The sequence below is a fragment of the Stenella coeruleoalba genome (genome assembly GCF_951394435.1).
Source record: "Stenella coeruleoalba genome assembly, chromosome: 3".
Classification (NCBI taxonomy): domain Eukaryota; kingdom Metazoa; phylum Chordata; class Mammalia; order Artiodactyla; family Delphinidae; genus Stenella; species Stenella coeruleoalba.
Genome location: NC_137148.1, coordinates 161,736,850 through 161,759,180, shown reverse-complemented (window position 1 = coordinate 161,759,180; position 22,331 = coordinate 161,736,850). Strand labels below are relative to the sequence as shown.

Below are 22,331 nucleotides of genomic sequence, written 5' to 3'. Positions count from 1 at the left end.
AGGTCTTACAGAACCATCTGCTGAGGCGGCCTCCATTAGCGCACGCAGCCCTGATAGTATGTTAGGCTTCAATTAATATCTCCCTCCTGCAGTGGCTCTGTGTTGCCCATTTTCAGTTCTGCGGAGTCGGGAGTCCATTACTTTGGAGCCCTGGGCCTCTTAGGGCTCTAGTTTCCCCACATGCAAAATGGGAGAATAATCCTTTCCAGGCTGGTGTGAAGTTGAACGAGGGGCCTGGCACACGGGTGCCTAATAAATCCTCATGGGAAGGAAAAGCTGTTTCTCGATAAAGCTATTTTTGTTTGATAAGGAACTGAGAAAACCTAGCTGGTAAGCTTTTTTTCCCCCACAATTGCTCATCATCCAGTAAGATAGTTGAGTGATGCACCTGTTCTATCTGTCTCCCTTCCTCTGGGGAGCACCCACACTATTACCTGATGGAGCTATAAAGCTTCCTTCCCAGAGAAGCTTGATGGAGTCCTGGCCAATCAGAGTGTACCACAGCTCTGGCCCATGACTGGCCCAATGCAAGGTTACATGACCTAGGCAAGGCCAGTCGTAAGGGGTGCTGGGAGAGCCCTCACTTCACCTGGGTTGGGATTTGGGGAGCAGTCACAGCCATCTCACCCCTTTCCACGGGTTGGGAGGAAAGCAGGGCACACTGAACACCAACCATGCAGGGTATTTCAGCCCTCCCCAATGGCAATGTCAGAGCACCTGGATACAGCAAAGCCTGAAGCTACACCATGGCTTCTTATCCACAAGAACCAAGCCATTCTCCTTTCTGCTCAGTGGGTGGGTTTTCTGTCACTTGCAACGAAAAAGATTCCAATTAACACAAGTTGATCGTTGTGGACCTGAGTTAGGGATTCTCAGATTTTTATTTTGATGACAAAAATCACACAGGGCACAACAAGAATCACAACTGAAAAACTGGGAGTGGGATATGGGCTGGGAAACATAGGGAATGGGTGTCCAGAGTCCCTGGGATGCTTCCTGGAATCCTAGGTTTCCTTCAGGGCTCCCCACGTGCCTTGGATACCTCCTAGACCTCCCTCTGGGGGTCCCACAGAGCCCAGTGTGAGAACCAGCATTCTCGGCCAAATGTTTCCTCGTATTAGAAGGTTGGATGTACAGGGATGGTTCAGACAGTGGCCTCAACCTCGGCGGCTTCATCGTCCTCCTCCAGCAGGCTGTAGGAGGCATGGCTTTGGCAGGGCCGCTGCAGTGGGTGAGCCAGAAGCTTGGCCATACAGTTGTGCAGCTCAAGGGCTGGCCCAGCCAGCGCCACCTCGTACTTATAGCTGGTACCCTTGGTATCCAGGCTTCCCATGAAGGCAAACATGTCCTATGGGGCCAAGGAAGGGCTGTTCAGGCAGAGGTTCCCCTGACAGGCCCTCCCTGTCCTGGAGGGCCTCCCAGGAGGGGGCCTCAGGAATGGGTTCCGAAGGGTAAAGAGGAGTTTTCGAGAAAACATTCCCACATTCAGCAAACATTTCCTGCCACCCACTCAGTGCTAGGGACCCCAAGAGGTCTCAGTGCTGGAGCCCCTAGTCTGGAGAGGCACAGTCGGATACAATGACCTCAGCCCCCATGCTGATCTACCTTGAGGAGCAGGGAAGTTTTCTCCAAGTAGGGACTTCCCATTTGGGTACTGAAGTACAAGTAGGAGCTGGGCTCAACCCCCTCTGCTCACAGTTGGGTAAAGTGAGGCTCAGAGAGATAAGTGGCCGACTCGTTCAGGGCTGGGATGTAAAGGACCAGCAGAGCCTGGCAAGGCAGGGAGGGAAGCGTGCTCCAGGCAGAGGACACAGAGAAAGCGAAGGCAGGAAGAGAGAGAAGCAGGGAATGCTGGGGATGAAGTGGACAGGACCCTACATACTCATGGGCCACTGTCCCAACAGCCCCATTAGTTCACTGAAGACATGTGGGAAATGGAAGTTGAATGACCATGATCCAGCAGGACCAGGAACGCTAAAGAGAAGACTAATGGCAGAGCCGTGCGTGGGTGGGCAAGGATGGGTGACTTCCCTCCTCCTGATGCCAGGAGAGCACAGGTGCCTCTGAGCCTGTTGCCAGGTGCCACTCTGTCAGAGACACACTGTGTGACCCTGGCCTAGTTGCTGGCCCTCTCTGAGCCTGTTTTCCATCAGCACAGCTCATGAACTAGGGGGCTGGCATTAGATGCCCTGAAGTCCCTTAGTGATTCAAAGCCCCCCTTTCCCTCAAGGCCGGGGCAGGTGGGTTCGGAGCCATCCCATCTGCACCTACATCCGCCTGCCACCCACACCCACAGCAGCCTCTCACCTTCCAACTCATCTCCTCCTCCTTCTCGTCGGCGCCGTTGTGGATGTAAACAACATCAAAGAAGAAATACGGGCACTGGAACATTTTCTGCAGGGGAAGAAAGCCAGCCTTTGGGACTTTGGTCACCCCATGCCCCCATGATCACAATTTCCCAGCTACTGCCCAAGACTCTGGGAACCTGACTCTAGGCACCCCAGCTCCTGTGGTCAGGAAGTCCCTCCTAGTGTCTAACCACCATCCTGCTGGCTGTAGGCATCCCTCCCTCTCCCAGGTCTCCCTCACCTTCATGGGCTCCGTCAGGGAGAACTGGGGCTGGCAGGGTGGACGACTATAGACCAGGATGGTTCGGACGACGTACGGCGGTGGAATCGTCTGCACATTCTCTGTGACTGGCAGCTCGGTCTTCTGTTGGCTGCGCCGCAGGGATGGGGGACAGGTCAGAGCACACCCTGGTAGCACACCCCTATTGTCACCCTCAGAGAGCCCAGCTCCTCACCGTGTATGTGAGGCCCCACCTGACCCCTCCCAAGTTCACTGTTGCCTCTGAGCCTTCCCTCTGCCCCAGCACCTCCCCAGCTTCGCCTTTCTGCCTGACCTCTCCTGCTCCATCAGAGGTTTTGCTGACCCCAAAGCTAGGGCCTGCTCAGGCCACCCTCAGCATCCTGAGCGTCCCCCATCACTGTGTTGAGCTGGACCTGCCCTACCAGGCCAGGAGACTCTGAAGCAGGGACCAGATCTTATACGCAAAGTCACTGCCCAGTTCCCCACTCAGCCACAGATGGTTCTCACACTGAGTACAGGGCACTAGGCAGGTAGAGGGCTAATGTCCTTAATATGTAAAAAACAAATCTGATCACCAACAAGAAAAAAGCCGACATCCCCCTAGAAAAACAGGTAAAGGGAGCCAATAGACAAATTCACTGAAAGAATACTGAATGGCTTAAAAATGAATGAAAAGAAAAGCACAGCAAAATAAGATGTGGCCTCTTCCCACCTATCAGATGGGCAGGACTTTCAGGCGTGTGAGCAACCCCGGTGCTGGGGGAGGTAAACAGGGTTAATTTCCTGGGAAAGTGCTTTGGCAAAGTCTAGCAAAATTAAAAACACACACCACCTTGTTCCAGCCTGTTCTCCATTAGGAATTTACCCCATAGATTCACTTCCAAAATCTGCTGAGATGGGCAAAACAACCTCCTTGGCTACCATCAAGGGGCTGGCAAAAACAGGGCTTAGAATACTTGGGCCCACAAGCTAAGAACCTTTTTCATTTTTAAACCGTTGGGAAGAAAGAAAACCAAAAGGAGAATATTTTGTGACAATCAGAAATGTGAAATTCAAATCTGTGCCTGCAAATAAAGTTTTATTGGCACACGGCCACGCCCACTTGCGTACCTATGGTCTGTGGCTGCTTTCTAATTAAAATGGGCAGAGTCTGGTCGCCAAGACAGAAACGATGTGGCCAACAAAGTCAAAAATATTTACTATCTGGTCCTTTAAAGAAAAAGTTGGCTGCCTCCAGGTTAAAAGAAAGTAGTGGGTCTTCCCTGGTGGCGCGGTGGTTGGGAGTCCGCCTGCTGATGCGGGGGACGCGGGTTCGTGCCCCGGTCCGCGAGGATCCCACGTGCCACGGAGCGGCTGCGCCCATGAGCCATGGCCGCTGAGCTTGCGCGTCTGGAGCCTGTGCCCCACAGCGTGAGAGGCCATGGGGGTGAGAGGCCCGCGTACCGCAAAAAAAAAAAAAAAAAAGTAGTGGAGGGACTTCCCTGGTGGTCCCGTGGTTAAGAATCCGCCTACCAATGCAGGGGACACAGGTTTGATCCCTGGTCTGGGAAGATCCCACATGCCGCGGAGCAACTAAGCCCGTGCACCACAACTACTGAGCCCATGCATTGCAACTACTGAAGCCCATGTGCTCTAGGGCCCGCATGCTGCAACTACTGAAGCCCATGCACCTACAGCTCATGCTCCGCAGCAAGAGAGGCCACCGCAATGAGAAGCCTGTGCACCGCAACGAAGGGTAGCCCCCGCTCGCCGCAACTAGAGAAAGCCTGCGCGCAGCTACAAAGACCCAGCGCAGCAGTCAGTCAATCAATCAATCAATCAATAAGAAAGTAGTGGAGAACCACTGGGCTGTCAGAGAATAACACAGAGGGCGAGATTTGAGAAGGAACCTCTTTTGCAAAAATGCTTCCGGACAGGTAAGTGAGCAATTGTTCCAGTGAGAAAGGGTGAGAACGGAAGGCTTTAGGCCTCCCTAAAGGACTATTTCTGGGCTGTCTGGAGCTTTTACCCAGAAGGGGTTCTTCTCTTCAAAGGTGAACAATAATTTCCCCATGGGGGACTTACATGAGGCTGAAGAGACCTTCCAAATCTGGTGGGAATGCTAAGGAGAGCAGAGCAGCGCGTGGGTGGGCAGGGGTGGGTGGCTTCCCTCCTGATGCCGGGAGAGCGCAGGTGCCTCTGAGCCGGTTGCCAGGACACACGCTGTGTGACCCTGTCCCAGTCGCTTGCCCTCTCTGAGCCTGCTTTCCCTCAGCACAGATCATAAACTAGGGGGCTGGCATCAGATGCCCTGAAGGCCCTTAGTGATTCAAAGCCCCCTTTCCCTCAGGGCTAGGGCCATTCTCCTCATGGAGAGAGCCATGGGTGTCCCTGTCCCCCTCCCCTCATTACTGTTTTCTTTGTAACTCACAGGGATCATATTATATTTAAGTTCTGGGCTGCAGTGAGCCTTTAATGTTCAAGTTAATATAAAATGTGCTATGCCCAGGTTGGAGGGGCTGTAGCAATGATTGTGACTTTTCAGTCACATACGGACACTTGCTGAGCACCGACTGTGTACTTAGCCCTTCATGAAGTGTTCCCTAAGTGGATGCATTTTTGACATCCAGAGTCCAAATCAGCTGTTTTTGCTTCTGTATTCTGACTTTATCTTCACAGCGACCCTGTGGGGCAGGAGGTTTTGTGGTTCTCATTTTACAGATGAAGAAACTGAGGCTCAGAGACGTGGCTGGCCCAAGCCTGATGTGGGAGAGCTGGGATCTAGACCTGAGCCAGGCCGAGCCAGGCCGCTCCCCGGGGCTCCCTGTGTGGAAAGGATACTGAAGGTGGAGCAGGAGGCCGTCTCCAGGTCGTAGAGGCAGCTGCAGAGTTCTCGGGGATCAGAGGTCAGGCCGGACAGCTGCAGGGAAGCATGGGACTCAGCGAGGTGCTCCCTCAGCCCCAGGGGACCCCAGGGCACCCAGCCCTGCCCCAGCCTCACCCAGGCAGTGTCATCGTTCACCACCACCAGCGCGAACTCGTGGCTCTTGTCAATCTTGTGTTTTGTCCGCACGAACATCTCGATCATTTTCTGGGAGACGTTGAGGGCATTGGTTTTGGAGCTGGGGAGGGCCAGAGGGTGACCGGGTAGTTAAGGCCCAGGTCATGCGGCAGTGGGGGCAGCAGAGCCCAGCCGCGAACCCAGCCTAGCTGACCCCCCCTCCAGCTCTTGCCCTCTCCGATGGGTCCCTCTGGCCAGCCTGGGTCTCACATCTGATCTGTGGGAGGCACCCCACCTCTGCTCAGCCGCGGGTCATCACGAGTGCCAGGGAGGGCAAGGCGGGCTCGTCCTCAGGCCCCATCCAGGCCCTGCTGCCTGACCCCAATGAGACTTAGCTGCTCAGGGGCAAGGGTTTTGGAGTCCGCCAGGCCTTGGTCTGAATCTGGCTCTGCCCATTTGCTGGGAGGCCTCGGGCAAGTCATTTTGCTTCTTGGAGTTTCCGAGTCATGGCTGTGACCTGGGTGGCGTGCGATCGCTCTCAAGTGCTTAGAACACAGCCCCGGTGGGCCGCAGCTGTATCATTACCAGTTATCACTGCTACTCTCCAATACCGCCAGGCCCCGGGGGTGAGTCTGAGAGAGACAGCCCTGCGTTTTTTGGGCTGGGCCCTTCCTAGCCATAGCTGCAAGCTCAAGCCCCCGAATATTCCTCTCACCTATTTAATGACTCTAGCTTTGGCAGCGACATTTCCTCCGACAGGTCCAGGCAGATGATCTGCAATGAAGTTGAAGGGTGGTGAGAGCTGTGACTAGCAGCACCGGGCGACTGAACATTAATGCAGGCCCCCACGCCACTCTGCTGGCCCTCTTCAAGCAGCCCCATTGGAAAAGGCCATATGATGACTCCCAATTCCCAGCTAAGCCATCCACTTTAGAAGGAGGCAGCTGAGGGAAAAGAGCACTGGACTAGGAGTCCAGGTTGATGAGTGAATAAACAAACCAGAGAACATTCAACACAGAAACAAGAAAACAAGGGAATAGTGGGATGAATTGTGGCTCTCTAAAAGATAGATCCACCTGGGACTTCCCTGGTGGCGCGGTGGTTTAGGAATCCACCTGCTAATGCAGGGGACACGGGTTCGAGCCCTGGTCCGGGAGGATCCCACATGCCGTGGAGCAACTAAGCCCGTGCGCCACAACTACTGAGCCTGCGTGCCACAACTACTGAAGCCCGCACGCCTAGAGCCTGTGCTCCAGAACAAGAGAAGCCTCCGCAATGAGGAGTCTGCGCGCCGCGACGAAGAGAAGCCCCCGCTCGCCGCAACTAGAGAAAGTTCGCACGCAGCAACAGACCCAATGCAGCCAAAGATAAATAAATAGATTTAAAAGATATATCCACCTGGAACCTCAGAAAGTGAAATTATTTGGAATTAGGGTCTTTGCTGATGCAATTAAGGTAAAGATCTTGAGATAAGATCATTCTGATCTAAGAACAAGTGTCCTTATAAAAGAAAAGACTGGGGACTTCCCTGGCAGTCCAGTGGTTAAGACTCTGCGCTTCCACTGCAGGGGGCACGGGTTCGATCCCTGGTCAGGGAACTAAGATCCTGCATGCCGCTCGGCCAAAAAAAAAACAAACAAAAAAAAGAAAGAAAAAAAAGAAAAGAGAAGACTAGGAGACACAAAGGGGAAGGCTATGTGAAGACGGAGACAGAGATTGCAGTGATGCAGCCACAAGCCAAGGAACGACTGGAGCCACCAGAGGCTGGAAGAGTCAAGGAAGCCTCCTCCCCTAGAGCCTGCAGAGGGAACGTGACATGTTCATTTCAGACTTCTGGCATCTGGAACTGTGAGAAAATGAATTTCTGTTGTTTTAAGCCACCGCGTTTGTGGTAACTTGTTGTGGCAGCCCTAGGAGACTAGAACAAAGGGATTGTTTTCCAGAGTGGATCCTAAAAGACGATGTGTAAACCAAGGTTCCCTAACACCTCGAAGCCACTGGTCAAGCCCCCCACTTACCACTTTCTCTGGACAGTTGACCCTTGGCGTCCGCACCTGGACCTCTGGGGCTGGTGGAGGCACCTGCCACGGCTTGGGACCGGCTCCGGGAGGGTTGGCGGTCCCGTCGTCAGCACTGGCCGCCTCACCCTCGCCCTCGCTGCGGCTGCCCACACTGGCCTGGGCCCCCAGTGCCCGGTCCTCCGCCCCCTCAGGGTTGGAGCGAGTGCGGGGTCTGGGCTCAGCTGACTGCTCCTCTTCCTCCTCCTCCTCCTCTTCAGCGGGACTACTGGGCTCCGCCACCTCCATGGCTCCTGAGTGGCTGGATGGAGCAGGTATGGGGGAAGCCAGGATCCTTCCCTTAGGGTTTTTAAAAGCATTTGGTTATTGGGCAGGAGAACAGGGCATGAGTCGCTTACTAAAAGTAACTCCTCTCAGGGCCTCAGTTTCCTCATCTGTAGGATGGGTGCCTTTAACACTTATCAGCCCAGCATCCACGCTGACTCGAGATAACAGTCTCCCATTTTTTTTCTGTAGGGCTAACCCCTTCCCTCCCCCTTTTGGCTAGTGAGCCACTGGGAATGGCTCAGAGGTAGGGACAGAACCCAACACACGCCAGTGAGGGGCAGCTCTGAGGCTTCCAATAGTGCTGTTAGAGAAAAGGAACTCGTCAGAGTTGCAAAGCTGGGAAGTTACAAGTCGAGAGCTGCTAGGAGCCTCTTTTGCCTCCAAGAAGGAAAACAGAGCTTGCCTGTAATGATGCTCACCCAAAAAACGACAGATACACTTCTGAGCACCTGAATCCAGCTATGCCTAAATTCCCTTTCTTGCTTAAACCAGATTGAGTTGGGTTTTTTGTTACCTGAAACTGAAGAGGTCTTGGTGAATAAAAGAATAATAACTTCTAGCGTTCCCTCCTCCGCAGCGGAGCGCTGGCTGCCTAGGGGGGTGTCTGCACACGGAAGGGGAGCAGATCTGGTATTACAATTCCTCTGAGGAAAAACAGGACGCTAGTGGAACAGTTTGCCCATCTGGGCAATGGGTGCGGGCTGCCGGGGATGGTCTCTGAGCCTTGCAGTCCCCACAACCTCTAAGGAAAACACAGCTTAGCTGCAGCAAGAGGGATGGAGGCTAGACTACAGGAGAAACCAGAGCTGAAGGCGGAAACCTCAGGGCAAGTGAGGGGCTGAATTTGTGGGGCTAGGGAAGTGGGGCCTCTAGGGACGGATCCCGCACGCTTTCACCACCCAACTCCTGCTCACCGTAGCGCGAGCCTGCCTCCGACTCAGCAGCAACTCGCTAGGAAACCGCCATCTTTACCAGCCGGAAATGGTACGGCGCGGCCGCCACGCCTCCTGGGAAATGTAGTTCAGCAGGCAGCAGGCCTAGAGGAGAGATGTATGGGACGAGGCTGGAGAGCCTTGGAAGCTGATAGGCTGATACTGTTCTAGGAGGTGGGGTTTGGATTGTGATAGACTGGAGAGGAGCTGAGGGGGGCGGGATCTGGAATGTGATTGGCTAAAGTTAGATAAGGCGGAGCTTTTATGTTTCTGGCAGATTCGGACTGTGCGGGTCAGCGTTTCTACCATAACAAGGCAGAGTGGAGTTGGGCTTTCAATGGGATAGTCTCAGAAAGATGCAGAAGTCCTAGTTTGCAGTGTGATTAAATGTAGCGGGACTGAGTTGGGTGGGATTTAGAAGAGGTGGGGCTGATTGGTGATTAATAGAGTTGACTGAACCTCAGTGAGGGGTTTTTGCGGCAGAGGTGGGCGAGGTCCAGAGCCCAAGGGCCCTCCCAATTATTTAATTCTGCTCCTTATTTCACAGATATTTGCAAAAAATAAAAAATGCCAAGCCAGAACTATTTCAAACCACCCTTCCTTCTTCATGCACAGTTCTCCCTTCAGCTCTATAACCATTTAAAAACGGAGCCTCAGTTTCTTTATTTGTTAAAGTCTGCTAAGCCTGTCCACATCAGCCAGGCTCTGGTTCAGTGACAACCCAGAGGGGCTGTGGAAAATGAGCCTTGAAGGATGGAGAATTTGCTAGAAAAACAAGAGAAGGAAGGTCATTCCACGCAGAAGAAACCACCTGGGCAAAAGTCTGGAGGCTTTGAAGAGCCTTGGAGTGGTGAAACCTCTCACAGGTTAATATGGCCAGAGCAGAAGCTAAGAGTGAGAATTTCAATGCCGCGGGTACCCCCAAGTCAGAGAATTGCAACTTCTCTCGCTACTACCTTTGGGGACACAGAAACAGGAAGATTCAGCCTCATAGCCTCTGTCAGTGGGAGCAGGAAGATTCAGGCTATCCCAGGCTCTGCACAGTTTACACAGAAGTGCAGAAGCAAGGAAGGTGTGTTTCAGGCAGAGGTTAAGGCATGGCCAAAGGCACCAGGGTGTGAGAGAACTGAGAAACTTCAGCTGTTCACAGAGGAGGTTATAGCGGCTAGAGTGTGGAGTACACATTGGTGCCAGCCTCAGGCATAATTTTTTTAAAGACCTTGAATGCCAGGCTGAAGAGCTTGAAATGTTTCCCAAGGGCAATGGGGAGCTATGGAGGGTGTATGAGCCAGGTAGGTGAACAGTGAGATCTCTGCGGCCTTGGTGGGGAAGGGAGTGGAGGGATGGCTGGGGAGCCCAGGGAGGGAGCTGGGCTGGTATCCAGGTTGGGGAGGAGAGGCTTGGGCTGTGACTGTGGATGGAGATGAGGAGGAGGCCCTTTAGAGGTGGATGCAGGAAAAATGAGCAGGATGTAGGGACCATCTGGGCTCTGAGGAATCCAGCATTTATGGAGAAGAAACAGTAGCTGGCAGAGGAAGCAGAGATGGGATGGTCAGAGGTAGTAGGGAACAAGGAGGGTGCCTTATGATTCAGTTCCCGATGGTGCCTGGCCATGTGCAAATCGCTTGTTAAAATTTCTATAACACTGGAATATATGTATACACACACACACACACACACAATATGGAATATTACTGAGCCATAAAAAAGAATGAAATAATGCCATTTGCAGCAACATAGATGGACCTAGAGATTATCATACTAAGTGAAGTGAGTAGACAAAGACAAATACCATATGATATCACCTATATGTAGAATCTAAAAAAAATGATACAAATGAACTTATTTACAAAACAGAAATAGACTCACAGACATAAAAATCAAACTTATGGTTACTGGGAATTCCCTGGCGGTCCAGTGGTTAGGGCTCTGCACCCTCACTGCCGAAGGCCCAGGTGAGGGCCTGGGTTCTATCCCTGGTCGGGGAACTAAGATCCCACAAGCTGTGTGGCACGGCCAAAAAACAAAGGAGGGGGGACAAAAAAAGAAAAGAAAAAAACTTATGGTTACCAAAGGGGAAGGGAGGAGGGAGGGATAAATTAGGAGTTTGGGATTAATAGGTACATACTACTATATATAAAATAGATTAAAAAAAACCAAGGACCTATGTATGGCACAGGGAACCATATTCAATATCCTGCAATAACCTATAATGGAAAGAACCTAAAAAAGAATAAAAAAGAATGAAAAGAATAAAATCACTTTGCTTTACACCTTAAACTAATACAACATTGTAAATCAACTATACTTCAATAAAAAGTTGTTTGTTTTGAAAAAAACAAACTCCCATGACACTGTAGGAAGATATAGAAATTGAGGCTCAGAGGGGATCATCACTTGCTCAGGGGTACCAGTTCCAGGTCTGTCTGTGACTTGAAGTGGAATGAGAACTCTGACCCTGACGCTGTAGGTATAGGCAGAGGAAAGAAGTTCACAGGGGAGCCAGATGGAGAGCCTCAGCCCAGGGGAGCATTCTAGCTTCCGAGAAATAAAATCCAAGGGTCAGAGATGGAGGAGCCATGGGCTTGGAAGCAGAGGCGAGGAGGGACTGACATAGTGGGAGCTGGACATATGTCCTCCTGCTGGGGCTGGAGGAAGCTGCTGTCCTTGAAGAGGAAACTGCACAATAACAAGTCACATGGCCGGGGAGTGGGCTTCCTGTTTCCTGGCTCCTCCCAGGCTGGCCTTGGCCAGGCCAAGCCTGAGTAGGCAGTGGCCAGAGTGACCCCAAGAGTGTCCAGGGACTTGGTTTTCTGACCAAGGTGCCCCCAGAAGAACAGGGAATTAGAGCGGGCTGAGGGGACCAAACCCCAGGATTGGAATCTCTGGTTCAGGAGAGCCCTGGGGAGGAGAGAGGACTGTTGAAGTCCTCATCCCAAGCCCATATAGGGGAGGGAGGGGAGCAAAGAGGTAGTGAAAAATAAAGGAGGCAGAAAAGAAAGAAGAGGTGAGGGCAAATTTGAGAGGTTGTGAGCTGACCGTCAAGGGAGGCATTCAAATCAACATTGATAACTCAAGATCCTTTCGGAGAAGTGAAATCAATGCCTATATCACAGAACAGGAAATTGAGGCTATCATTTGCTTTGAGCTGAGATCAGGTGGTGGTTTTAGGGGGTGAGGAAGGAGGAGGATTCAGGGGACCCTGATTTCTGGATAACAATGAGTGCCAGGGCCACACGGCCCCGAAGCCGGCGAGGGAGGCATGCCGCTCTGCCCGTAAGTGTCCCCCCTCCCTGCCACACCCAACTCTGCGAGACCCCAGGACCCAGACCTGCCTGGCTTAGAGCTCAGCTCTGGGGATCATTTGCAGGGTGAGCTGGACCCTGTGGCAGAGAGTTCAGAAGAGGCTGAGGCAGCCAGTGGGAGCTCCGAGCCGGGCCCTGTGCCATCTCAGGATAGCTGCAAGCCAGAGCCGCTGGGCCCTGAGGCGGAGGCCAAAGGGCAGGGCCTGGAGAGCAGGTAAGGCCCACTTGGTCTGTGTCCCCCACTACAGGCCCGGCACATCTTTCCCACCCATAGATCTGTTTATGTCCCTCCCCTACTCACACACACGCCATGGCTCCCATTGCCCTCAGTCTGACTTTCAAGGCCCCGCATGATGCAGTCCCAGCCTTGTTACAAAGCCTCTTTGTGTTAGCTACCCCAGATGACCCCATTTCCAGATCTTTCCATCTCTCACCTCTTCACAGGACTGACAAAGAAGTTGATGGGGACTCTAGCAGGGGACCTGCTCCAGCCCCCGAGGGGCCCTATGAGCCTGCCCAGGAAGCCCACCAGGCCCCAGAGGCAGCCCCACGGGACAGGGAGAATGTCCCCTCTGGACCCAGAGCCCCTGACGTGTTTCAGACTCTCCAGCAAGCTCTGAGCTCTCTGGAAGCGGCTGTTGCTGCCTGGCGCCACCAGCCCCCAAGATGTCCTGGGCCGTTGGAGGCAAAGGACAGAAGCGAGGGGGGACCAAAGCCCTGCTTGGAGCAAGAGCAGGCTGGGAGCTGCCAGCGGGATGCAGCCCGATTGACTGAAAGGAATGCCTGGTTGCGTTTGGCCCTGAGCAGCCGTGAGGACGAGCTGATCTGCACACAGAACTCCCTGAAGGCCTTCCAGGCTGAGAAGGAGATGCTGCAGAGAGAGGTGAGTGGGGCAGGCCTGCCTCCCAGGGCTCCCTGGTGGGAGGGAGGCAGCAGGCCTGTTGTAGGACACATTCAATCATTTGTTCATTTGTAAAGCTTTTGTGGAGGCTTGGCTGCTGAACCCCAAAGAGACAAAGGTCCCTTGCAACCTTAGTTAAGGTGATCAGAGAGGCCCAGTGAGGAGGCGGCGACACTTGAATGAAGACCACAGGGGGGCAAGGGAGGAACCATGCAAGGAGCTGGGGAAGAGCATTCTAGGCAAAGGGAACAGCATATGCAAAGGCCCTGAGGTTGGAGTGTGATTACTGTGTTCAACGAACAGTGAGGAGGCCAGCGTGGGGCTGAGCAGGAGGAGACAAGGGTACGGAGGTGGTGGGAGCAGATCCCGGAGTGCCTTGCGGGCTGCAAGGAGGATTTGAGCTTTTGCTCTGAGTGAGGTGGGAGCCACAGAGGGTTCCGAGCAAGCAAGGGTGGAGACCAGATGCAGGCATTCACAGGCGCCTTCTCACCACCGTGGGAGGAACAGCTAGTGGAGGGAGAGGCTGGAATCTTGGAGATCCAGGAGGAGGCACTGGTCCAGACATGTAAGGGATGGAAGCTGTGGAGGTGGTGAGAAGTGGACAGATTCTGGGTGATGCTGAAAGTGGAGCTGGCAGGTGGGGTGTGAAAGCTGGAGAGGGGTTGAGGACGAGCCCTGGGTTGGGAGCCTAGGAGACTGGAAGTGAGCCATAGGGAGCCTGTGGGAGGGGCAGGTTTGGTGGGAGGGAGACCAGAGCTGTTTGGGCCTTGATCAGCTCAAAATGCCATGAGCCACCCACACGGGGCATTAAAGGGACAGTTCTGTGTCCAAGTCCAGAGCCCAGGGGATGTCAGGGTAGGAGGGACACAGGAAGTGAGACTTGGGGCTGCGGGAGCCCAGCATGAGGAGTGGGGCTCATTTCCCTACAGAGTGGAGCACATTTACCAGCTGGGGAAGAGGAGTCTTTTTTAAAAAAATTTACCCACCCTTTTTTGTTTTTTGCGGTACGCGGGCCTCTCACTGTTGTGGCCTCTCCCGTTGCGGAGCACAGGCTCCGGACGCACAGGCTCAGCGGCCGTGGCTCACGGGCCCAGCCGCTCCGCGGCATGTGGGATCTTCCCAGACTGGTGCACAAACCCGTGTCCCCTGCATCGGCAGGCGGACTCTCAACCACTGCGCCACCAGGGAAGCCCTTTACCCGCTCTTTAACCCCCGCCTCTGGCAACCACCAACCTGTTCTCTGTATCTGTGAGTTCAATTTTTAAAATTTTTGATTGATGGATGGATCAATTGATTGATTGATGCCGGGCCGCACGTCTTGCGGGATCTCAGTTCCCCGATCAGAGATTGAACCCCGGGTGGAGTCCTAACCACTGGACTGCCAGGGAATTCCCTTGTTTTACTTTAGACTCCACATATAAGTGAGGTCATACAGTATTTGTCTTTATCTGGCTGACTTATTTCACTTAGCATAGTGCCTTCAAGGTCCTTCTATGTTGTCACACATGGCAAGGTTTCTTTTTTTACGGATGAATAATGTTTCATTGTATAAATATACCACATCTTCTTATTCATCTCATCCATCAGCGGACACTTAGGTTGCTTCCATGTCTTGGCTCTTGTGAATAATGCTGCAATGAACATGAGGGTACAGAGGGTACAGATGTCTTTCCGAGTTAGTGTTTTGGTTTCTTTTGGATAAATACCCAGAAGTGGAATTGCTGGATCATGTGGTCCTTCTATTTTTACTCTTTTGAGGAAATGCCATGCTTTTTTTCCAGAGCGGCTGCACCTATTTACATTCTCACCAATGGTGCATGAGGGTTCCCTTTTCTCCACATCCTCGCCAGCACTTGTTATCTCTTGTCTTTTTGACGCTTGCCATTCTAACTGATGTAAGGTGGTATCTCATGGTGGTTTTGATTTGCATTTCCCCAAGGATCAGTGATGTTGAGCGTCTTTTCGTGTACCTGTCGGCCATCTGTATGTCTAAGGAAAGAGAAGTCTTGAGTGGCTGAGTGACTTGTGCAAGGTTATACAGGGAGGGGTTTGGCAGGATGAGTGTCTGGGGGTCCTACCTTCCACCTGGGGCTCTTGCCACTGCTCCAGGAACAGGTCTTAGGGAAGGATGGTGGGTGGTTTGAGCACCCAGGCCTGACATCCCCCATTCCCCCACAGGTCCAGGAGCTGCAGGATTCCCTGCTGAGGCTGAGGCCCTTCCCACCTCCCTCCTGTGACCAAGCAGGCGGCTCGGGTAGTGGTTCCAGCAGCTCTGGGGTTGATGGGGAGACCTGGGGCACTCAGGTGAGTGTGGGAAGCTGAAAATCATGCATGATCTTAAGATCCTTAGGATTCAGGGCCATGAGACCCAAATCCTGGTCATGTGATCCAATAACTTCTGGGGTTGGAAAAGACCTAAACCCGTGATGCTGGGCTCTCAGTGACAATCTGGGTGAATCAAGTCACCTCCTTCTGGCAGGATCCCTTCTCCCTGGCTCACCCCCTGCTCCGGCGCCTCCAGAGTGATTCCAGCACCCAGATGCTTGGGTCTCTCCCCACCCAGCTCCTTGCCCCCGAGATGCACATCATGGAAGCCCAGATGGAGCATCTCCAGGGGTAAGAGCCACAAATGCTGAGCTCATAAGGGCACTGGTGCCTCCCAGCTGGGTTATAAAGCCAGGAGTCTGGAGCTGGATTTGGGGTGGGATGGGGAAAGGTGGAAATCAACTGGGTTCTAACTGCCCTTCGAGGCCTCTCACTTTGCCTCTTCCCCACCTCTGGAGGCAGGAACATTGAGAAGCTCAAATGCTTCAACCGTCTGCTGTCAGCTGTGCTCCAGGAGTACAAGGGCCGGTGTGAGGGCCTCAGCATGCGGCTGGGCCAACGGGAGGCTGAGGCCACTGCATTGCGTCTAGCCTTGCAGTATAGGTCAGTGCACCCTGCCCATGATATCACTGACTGGGAGGGAAATGGGTGTCCTCAGAGGATAGCCCCAATCCCCAGAGAGAGACAGAGTCCTCGCAGGAAAGTACTTTCCCTCACCACGGAAGTTAACTTAAGGCAGTTTTAGTCCAAGAGTGCTGAAGGAGTTTACAAACTCCCAGGGGTGGGGGTGGGAGGAGTAGTGAGGGGTCCAAGAGCAAGTGAGGATGTCACCTACACAGCAAGATGGGTGTCCTGGAGCGCTCAGAACTGGTGTCCCACAGTGAACACTGTGAGGAGGCATATGGGGCCTTGCTCACTCTTCGGAAGGCAGACTCAGGAGCAGGAGAAGAAGCCTTCATGGATGACTTGGAGGCGGCTGAGAAGGAAGCTCAGAGGCTTCTGGTGCAAGAGGAGGCTGCCATGGATGGAGGGATACTGCAGGATCCACGTCCAAGGTACCCCTGGGAACCCTGGGGACTGGGTGGGCCAATGAGTGGGGCTCTGATCGGAGAAAACTGGCCAGAACTGGCCACATGTTGGGGGTTGGTATGGCTCCTATGGTTGGCATGAGGTCTGCTGGAGTTGGCTGGTTGCTACACAACAACGTTGGCACAGTGATGACAGCCATTGGGGTTGGTATAGGACCCACCAGAGTTGGCATGAAGATGGATGATGGTGCCCACTGATTAGAAAGGGCATGATGGAGCTTAATGGGGTTGGCTTGATGTTGGTACCCACTGGCGTTGGCATGATGCTGCCTGACAGGGTTGGCAAGTTGAGTGATGGTCCCCATTGGGTTGGGGTGATGGCATCCACCATGATAACGTGAGTGACTGTGCCCATCGGCGTGATGGTGTTCATCCATCATTCATCACTGATGGCTGATGGTGCCCATTGGGGTTTACATTATGGTACCCACCATGTTGGTTTGACCATGCCCAGCATAGATGGCATAGGAAGGACCCATGATGGTCAGTAAGATGGAAGCTGATGAAGCCCACCAGGGTTGGCACGAAGTTAGCACAACCATGTCCAGCAGTGTTGACCTAGGCCCCTCTTCTGTTTCCTGTAGCCCCGAGGGCAGCAGTGTGGATAGGCCCACACCACAGGAGGTGGCTATACAGCTCCAGGGCTACGTCCAGCGTCTTCAGGAACGCCGTGCTCTGGTGAAGATTCCCCCAGAGCCTGGTCCCACCTTGGCACCCATGTCCGCTGTGCCCCGTGCAGAAGCCATGGTGCAGGCCATTCTGGGGACACAGCCTGGCCCAGCCCTGCCCCGGCTGGAGAAGATGCAGATCCAGGAGGACCTGGTGGCCACACGGGTACACATGGGCTGTGGCCACTGTGTCAGTCTTTCCTGGTGGGACCAAACCCTTTGCTGAGTCTGAGAGAGATGTGATTCAGGGACCAAGTAGCAAGGGAGGGTTTTGCTGGGCTGGGGACAAGCTTCCTGGAGGGAGGAGAGTTGGAGCTGGGATTTTGAGGGATGATTAGGAATTCGTCCTCTGGAATTCAGTTTCTCACAAGACTTCCAGTCTGGCTTTCCAAAATGCCCCTCCTATGGAAAAGAGATAGGGGCAGGGGACATAACCTGGGGGTTATAACCTGGCATGAAAGCTGAGGTTTTGAATTTGGAGAGACTCAGACGCTTCCACTGAACTGCTACTTGACCTTGTCTAATCTACTTGCTCTCTCTGAACTGCCATTTCTACAGCTGTAGTTTTCATGGATGATATTTCCCATCTTGCAAGATCATGGCGAGTGTTGGGGTTCTTGCCTGACCTGCTCTCAGTGGGCGCCTCCTAGAGCCTCATTTTCCCCAACAATTGACCCTAGAGGTGCAAACCCTCTACCCTCTCCTTGGTCTCTTAGGAGACCCTAGCAGACCTGATGCTTCGGCTACAGCTGGTGCGGCGGGAGAAGCGGGCTCTGGAGCTGCGGGAGGCTGCCCTCCGAGCCCAGGGCCCAGCCCACGTGCTCCTGCTGGAGCAGCTGCGCTGGGAGCGCGCAAAGCTCTGGACTGGTGGGGCCAACAGCAGTGGTGGAGACAGCAGTGGAGGAGGGAGCAGTGGAGATGAAGAGGAGTGGTCCCAGGTGAGTGGCCCTGCCTGGACCTGATAGGGATAGCAATATATTACTGGCTACGTGGTCCTGGTTAATCATAGCCCCCTTTGAGCCTGTTTCCATTTCTACACACAAAAAAAGGAGTTGAATGTTTAAGCTGCATGTTTCTTTCTTTGACGGTATTTAGCCCAATAAGCCCCAAGGGATTTAGTGTCTTCCAGTCACACCTGTGCCTCCTCCTTCCCACCCCCAGGCTGATTCATTTTCCCCCTCCAGCTTCCTTCCTGAGGCTTTCCTTTTTGCCCCTTACTGTCTAATCATGTCTGTCCTCTGCTTAAAGCCTTAGCAGCTTCTGGAACCCTCCTTTGAATCATCTCTCCTACCTCCAAGGCTTTGTAAGTGCTGTGCCCCTGCCAGGAACACCAGTCACTTTCTAATTAAGTCCTCAACCTCCTACAGGTCTGAGCTCAAACATCACCTCCTCCAGGAAGTCCTCGTGGACTGCCTGTAAATGAGATATTATTTATTCCCCTGTACCTTATTGGGGTACCGTTATTGGGTATTGTACCCTTATTGGGGTATCTCACCAGAGTGGGGGCTCTGTGAGAGCAGGGGCTGTAGCCACCACAATCTGGGCAACTTCGATGTCCAACTTGGGCTGAGCACACACTCAGCCTAGGCCTGTGTCACTACCCTGCCTGCTGCGTCCCACAGGGCCCTCCGGCTGTCCCTGGTGGCAGCAGGACTGTTGATGGAGGCCAAGTGAGCAAAGTGCAGAACCCAGAAGAGCTAGCCCAGGAACTGTCAGCATCACTCACCCGGTGTGTGCCTGGGTCCTGTGCTGGGGGATATGTGGCCTGGGTAGGGGAAATATGTGAGAGCCCGTGGGGGTGTTGCATACCGTGCAGGGCTGGGTATACACCTGCATACAGTTGTGTTCACATGGAAACATCTTGGGCAGGTGGGTGGGAGGAGGGAAGGAAGACAAGATTGGCTATGGCTGTGAGCCCCTCTCTCTCCACCCCTGTACCAGGGCTCTGGGCCTGCGGGAGCAGCTGCAGTCCTTGCGGGAAGAGCTGGAAGAGGTGGCTCAGAAGGGGCGAGCCAGACGTGCTCAGAGTACTGAGCTGAACAGTGATTTATGCAAAGCTCACAGGTAGGTCCCCCTATGTGACCTCAGAAGCATCCCTGGCTCTCCCTGGGCCTCAGCTTCCCCCCTGTAAGGTGGGTGGCAGCTTCAATCCATTCCACACCTCTGGTGCCTGATGTGTGTCAGCCCCTGCTGAGTGATTCTGGGACCCCAGGAAGACCCAATCTCAAAGAGCTCCCGTCTGGGGCTGGGAGCACATAGCCCGTCTTGGGTGGAATGGGGGGCTGTTTCCTGGCTCATCCTCCTACTCCCTCCAGTGCCCTGGTCATGGCCTTCCGTGGTGCCCACCGGAAGCAGGAAGAGCAACGGCGGAAGCTGGAGCAGCAGTTGGCACTAATGGAAGCCCGACAGGCAGAGGAGCTGGCAGTGCTGGAAGCCACCGCAAGGGCCCTGGGGAGGCCCAGACCGCCCTGCCTGCCTCCCCGGTCAGGAGGGACCTTTCTATAAGCCCTGCTCTGGTTGTGTCTGGACGTGCCAGATAGTTATGGCAGGTCATGTCATAAACTGTTCTAGGTGATGTTATGTCATGTGGCATGACTTTGCATGTTGAGGCGTGTTTGGTGTGATGGGGGCTGATACCTGGGTGTCTGGGGCTTGATAGTGGCCAGGCATTTGAGATAAACTTGGTATCTTTGGCCTGACACCATGTGGCATGTGAAGAGACATGTCAGCAGGGTCATGCCAGAAGCAGCTTGGGCTGTGGGGACAGGATCCCCAGGGCTGGCTGGGGGGATTCAGGGTTCAGTGAGGTTACATAGCCAGAGCTGAAATTCCAACCCTTATCTGTCTCCAGAAGCCCAGGGAGGAGTCCACTGGGGCAGGGCACACCTTCCCCTGCGCACCTCCTTCCCAGGGAAATGCTGGGTTTGGCCTGGCAGATGTTCCCAAGAGGAAGATACCCATATCCCAGAAGGAAGACTGAAGCCTGAACAGTTCAGGGTGTGGAACATTAGCTGGAAGAGCATTGCTCCCTGAGTGAAAGTAGAGGGAGGAGGAATCAGAGGTGGCTTTGGAATTTGCATTCAAAGAATGTGGAGCTAAGGTAAAGGGCCTCTGGGTGGTGAGCAAAGCAAAGGGAAGAAAAGCTGCAAGCAGTCATTCAGGGGGTTTGTACAGCTGTTGATGAGGAACTCAGAGAGGTGCTAATGGTGGGCAAAGAGGCACACTGCCCTCCAGGGCCTGGATGGCCCTTGGCCAGGCTGAGAAGTTGAGTCTTTCACCTGCCAGAGATGGGAGCTGTGGGAGGTGTTAGCGTCAGATTAATAGCAGGCAACTGATTAGCATGTTATTTGCGTAGGCCACACCCCTTGCCCTTCCACCCGGGTCTGGCAGGGTTGGGAAAGGGGGGCTGGGCTCGACCCTGCCGCTCCGGATTAGTGGCCAGCTGTCCCGTCTTGGGCGGTAGCTGAAACTCAAGACGGGGATTAGAAAGATTTTCATTCTCAGCCCGGTGGTGGTGGTGGGGGCGGGGCGCGGGGTTCCAGGCAGCACCTGTGCAGGTGTGTGCGCGGCGTTACCGGCTCTCCCTGGGAGGGCAAGGCTGGCCTGAGGTCGGCGCTAGTAAGCCGCCAGGACTCAACCTGGTCCTCCGGATCCACAGACTCCTCGGGCAAGCGCTGGGGCTGGTGACCTTCGAACCCCTCGTACTCTCTCTGGACCGAGGCGGGCTTTGCAGAAAGCAGGCAAACTCAGGCAGGCAAGGTCGCCAGTGGCCGAACAGAGGAGCCGACTTTACCCCTCTCTTGTCCGTCTCCCTCCCTAAGAGTCTAAGTGATCTTAGCCCCGAGTCCCACCAGGTTGCCCGTGGAGGGGGGGCCCGAGAGGAGACAAGGTCACCTGTAGGAGGGTGGGGAAGGAGTTCGCGCTGGAGGTGGAGGCAGGAGCTGAGGTCGCCATTGGGGGGCGGGGGCAGGTTCCCAGGCCGCCCGGAGCTGGGTCTTGCGGTTCCCACGGGTGCCCCCGCGGCAGATGGGCCCAGGCCTCTTTGTCCCCGGTCCGCGGCCGCTGCAAGGTCAAATGTCACCGCGGGGCCGCGGGCAGGGGTCAGGGGGGCGGGGCAGGACTTCGACCCTCCCCCGGAGGGCCCAGGGTGTCAGGGCGGTGGAGCTACTGGGAGGGGGCGGGGCGGCGGCCGAAGGGTTGGACCAATCCGAGGTTCTGGGATCTGCTGCAGACCTCGCAGTCTCCAACCGGTCCCCAGACCGCCACTTAGGAGCCCCCTTCCTGCAGACATGTGGCCCTCAAACCCCAGTTCCTTGCTTCCTCCCTTCTCCAGCCCCCCTCTGACTCCTTTCCTTGAGGCTTCTCTCCCTTACAAGTCTCCCTCTCTCATCTCTTCTCTGAGACACCCACCTCCATGTCTCCCCCCACCCCATCAAGGATCCTAGAAAGTCCAGATCAGGGACCTAGGACTCCCGTCCTCATCTCAAAACCCATCCAGCACCCCCATGTTCCCCGGCACCCCCAGAACCAAAGGGTCCTCTCTAACCATCCAGGCCCACCTCCCCTAGAGTGGCTTACAGGGCAGAGAACTCCACTCTAGTCAGACCCATGGAAAGTCCTTGCTCGTGTCTAACCCTAGTCCTTCTTACTTTCTGTACTTGTTAAAACCTCCCCCACCTCACACCCAGCCAGACCCTCCCCAGAAGGCCCAGAGGCCCAGGGCTGGGCATCTATTGTCTGGCTTCTCCAGAACCTTGGTATCGTCTTAAATGCTGCATAATCTCCAAGCATCTCCTGCCCTAGTCACGGAGGGTGCCCCCTCAGGTGTCATCTGGAGAGGGTAATGGCTTTTCCCAAGGACGCTTCCTGAGAGACGAGGGTGTAGGAGCTGGTGGGGGCAGAGGGCACTGCTCTCCTGCCTACAGCCTCAGAGGCCCTGCCACGTGCCCTGGTGTCCAGCTCAGCCCAGGACAGGGCGGGAGATAAGGCCGGGTGCCCGGACCTGCAGGACTCCAAGGTGAAAAGTCACTGCAGGAAGGGCTTTTCCAGCCGGTTAAATGTTAACAGGCCCCGAAACAGAGGCCCAGGTTTCTTTGCCCAGGGCGGCTGGGGTGGCATACAAAGAGTGCTTAATATATGCAATATATGCTGGCTGCCCCAGCCCGGGGTCTTGGGGGGTGTGTGTGTGTGTGTGTGTC

General features: G+C 54.4%; 2 protein-coding genes across 3 annotated transcripts; one reads left to right on the top strand and one right to left on the bottom strand.

Moving 5' to 3' along the window:
- Positions 1–853: 853 nt before the first annotated feature.
- Positions 854–8,972, bottom strand: BABAM1 (BRISC and BRCA1 A complex member 1). 2 transcript variants are annotated; one of them, XM_079918728.1, is made up of 10 exons: positions 8,829–8,906; positions 8,429–8,518; positions 7,588–7,926; positions 6,285–6,343; positions 5,570–5,690; positions 5,410–5,488; positions 4,654–4,678; positions 2,590–2,719; positions 2,308–2,394; positions 854–1,348 (listed from the first exon to the last, which is right to left on the bottom strand). In XM_079918728.1, the coding sequence occupies exons 3-10, from the start codon at positions 7,873–7,875 to the stop codon at positions 1,145–1,147; spliced, it is 993 nt and encodes a 330-aa protein (XP_079774854.1). In that variant the 5' UTR covers positions 7,876–7,926; positions 8,429–8,518; positions 8,829–8,906; the 3' UTR covers positions 854–1,144. The 2 variants fall into 2 exon arrangements, with proteins under 2 accessions (XP_079774854.1, XP_079774855.1); XM_079918729.1 differs by lacking the exon at positions 8,429–8,518 and having other exon boundaries at positions 8,829–8,972.
- A 2,289-nt stretch (positions 8,973–11,261) lies between these two features.
- Positions 11,262–19,701, top strand: USHBP1 (USH1 protein network component harmonin binding protein 1). Its single transcript, XM_079917866.1, has 12 exons — positions 11,262–12,122; positions 12,217–12,365; positions 12,596–13,034; positions 15,231–15,356; positions 15,532–15,668; positions 15,840–15,980; positions 16,259–16,432; positions 17,050–17,299; positions 17,850–18,071; positions 18,756–18,862; positions 19,075–19,197; positions 19,449–19,701. The coding sequence occupies exons 1-12, from the start codon at positions 12,066–12,068 to the stop codon at positions 19,636–19,638; spliced, it is 2,115 nt and encodes a 704-aa protein (XP_079773992.1). The 5' UTR covers positions 11,262–12,065; the 3' UTR covers positions 19,639–19,701.
- The last annotated feature ends 2,630 nt before the right edge of the window (positions 19,702–22,331 follow it).

Bases quoted from the DNA above. Each gene is read 5' to 3' on its own strand.
- BABAM1 (XM_079918729.1), bottom strand. From the start codon at position 7,875: ATGGAGGTGGCGGAGCCCAGTAGTCCCGCTGAAGAGGAGGAGGAGGAG. The intron at 6,344-7,587 runs GTAAGTGGGGGG...ACTTCATTGCAG, and splicing joins TCAACTGTCCAGAGAAAGTG to ATCATCTGCCTGGACCTGTC. The intron at 2,720-4,653 runs GTAAGTCCCCCA...CCTGCGGCGCAG, and splicing joins GAAGGTCTCTTCAGCCTCAT to CCAACAGAAGACCGAGCTGC.
- USHBP1 (XM_079917866.1), top strand. From the start codon at position 12,066: ATGAGTGCCAGGGCCACACGGCCCCGAAGCCGGCGAGGGAGGCATGCC. The intron at 12,123-12,216 runs GTAAGTGTCCCC...GATCATTTGCAG, and splicing joins GGAGGCATGCCGCTCTGCCC to GGTGAGCTGGACCCTGTGGC. The intron at 17,300-17,849 runs GTACACATGGGC...TTGGTCTCTTAG, and splicing joins AGGACCTGGTGGCCACACGG to GAGACCCTAGCAGACCTGAT.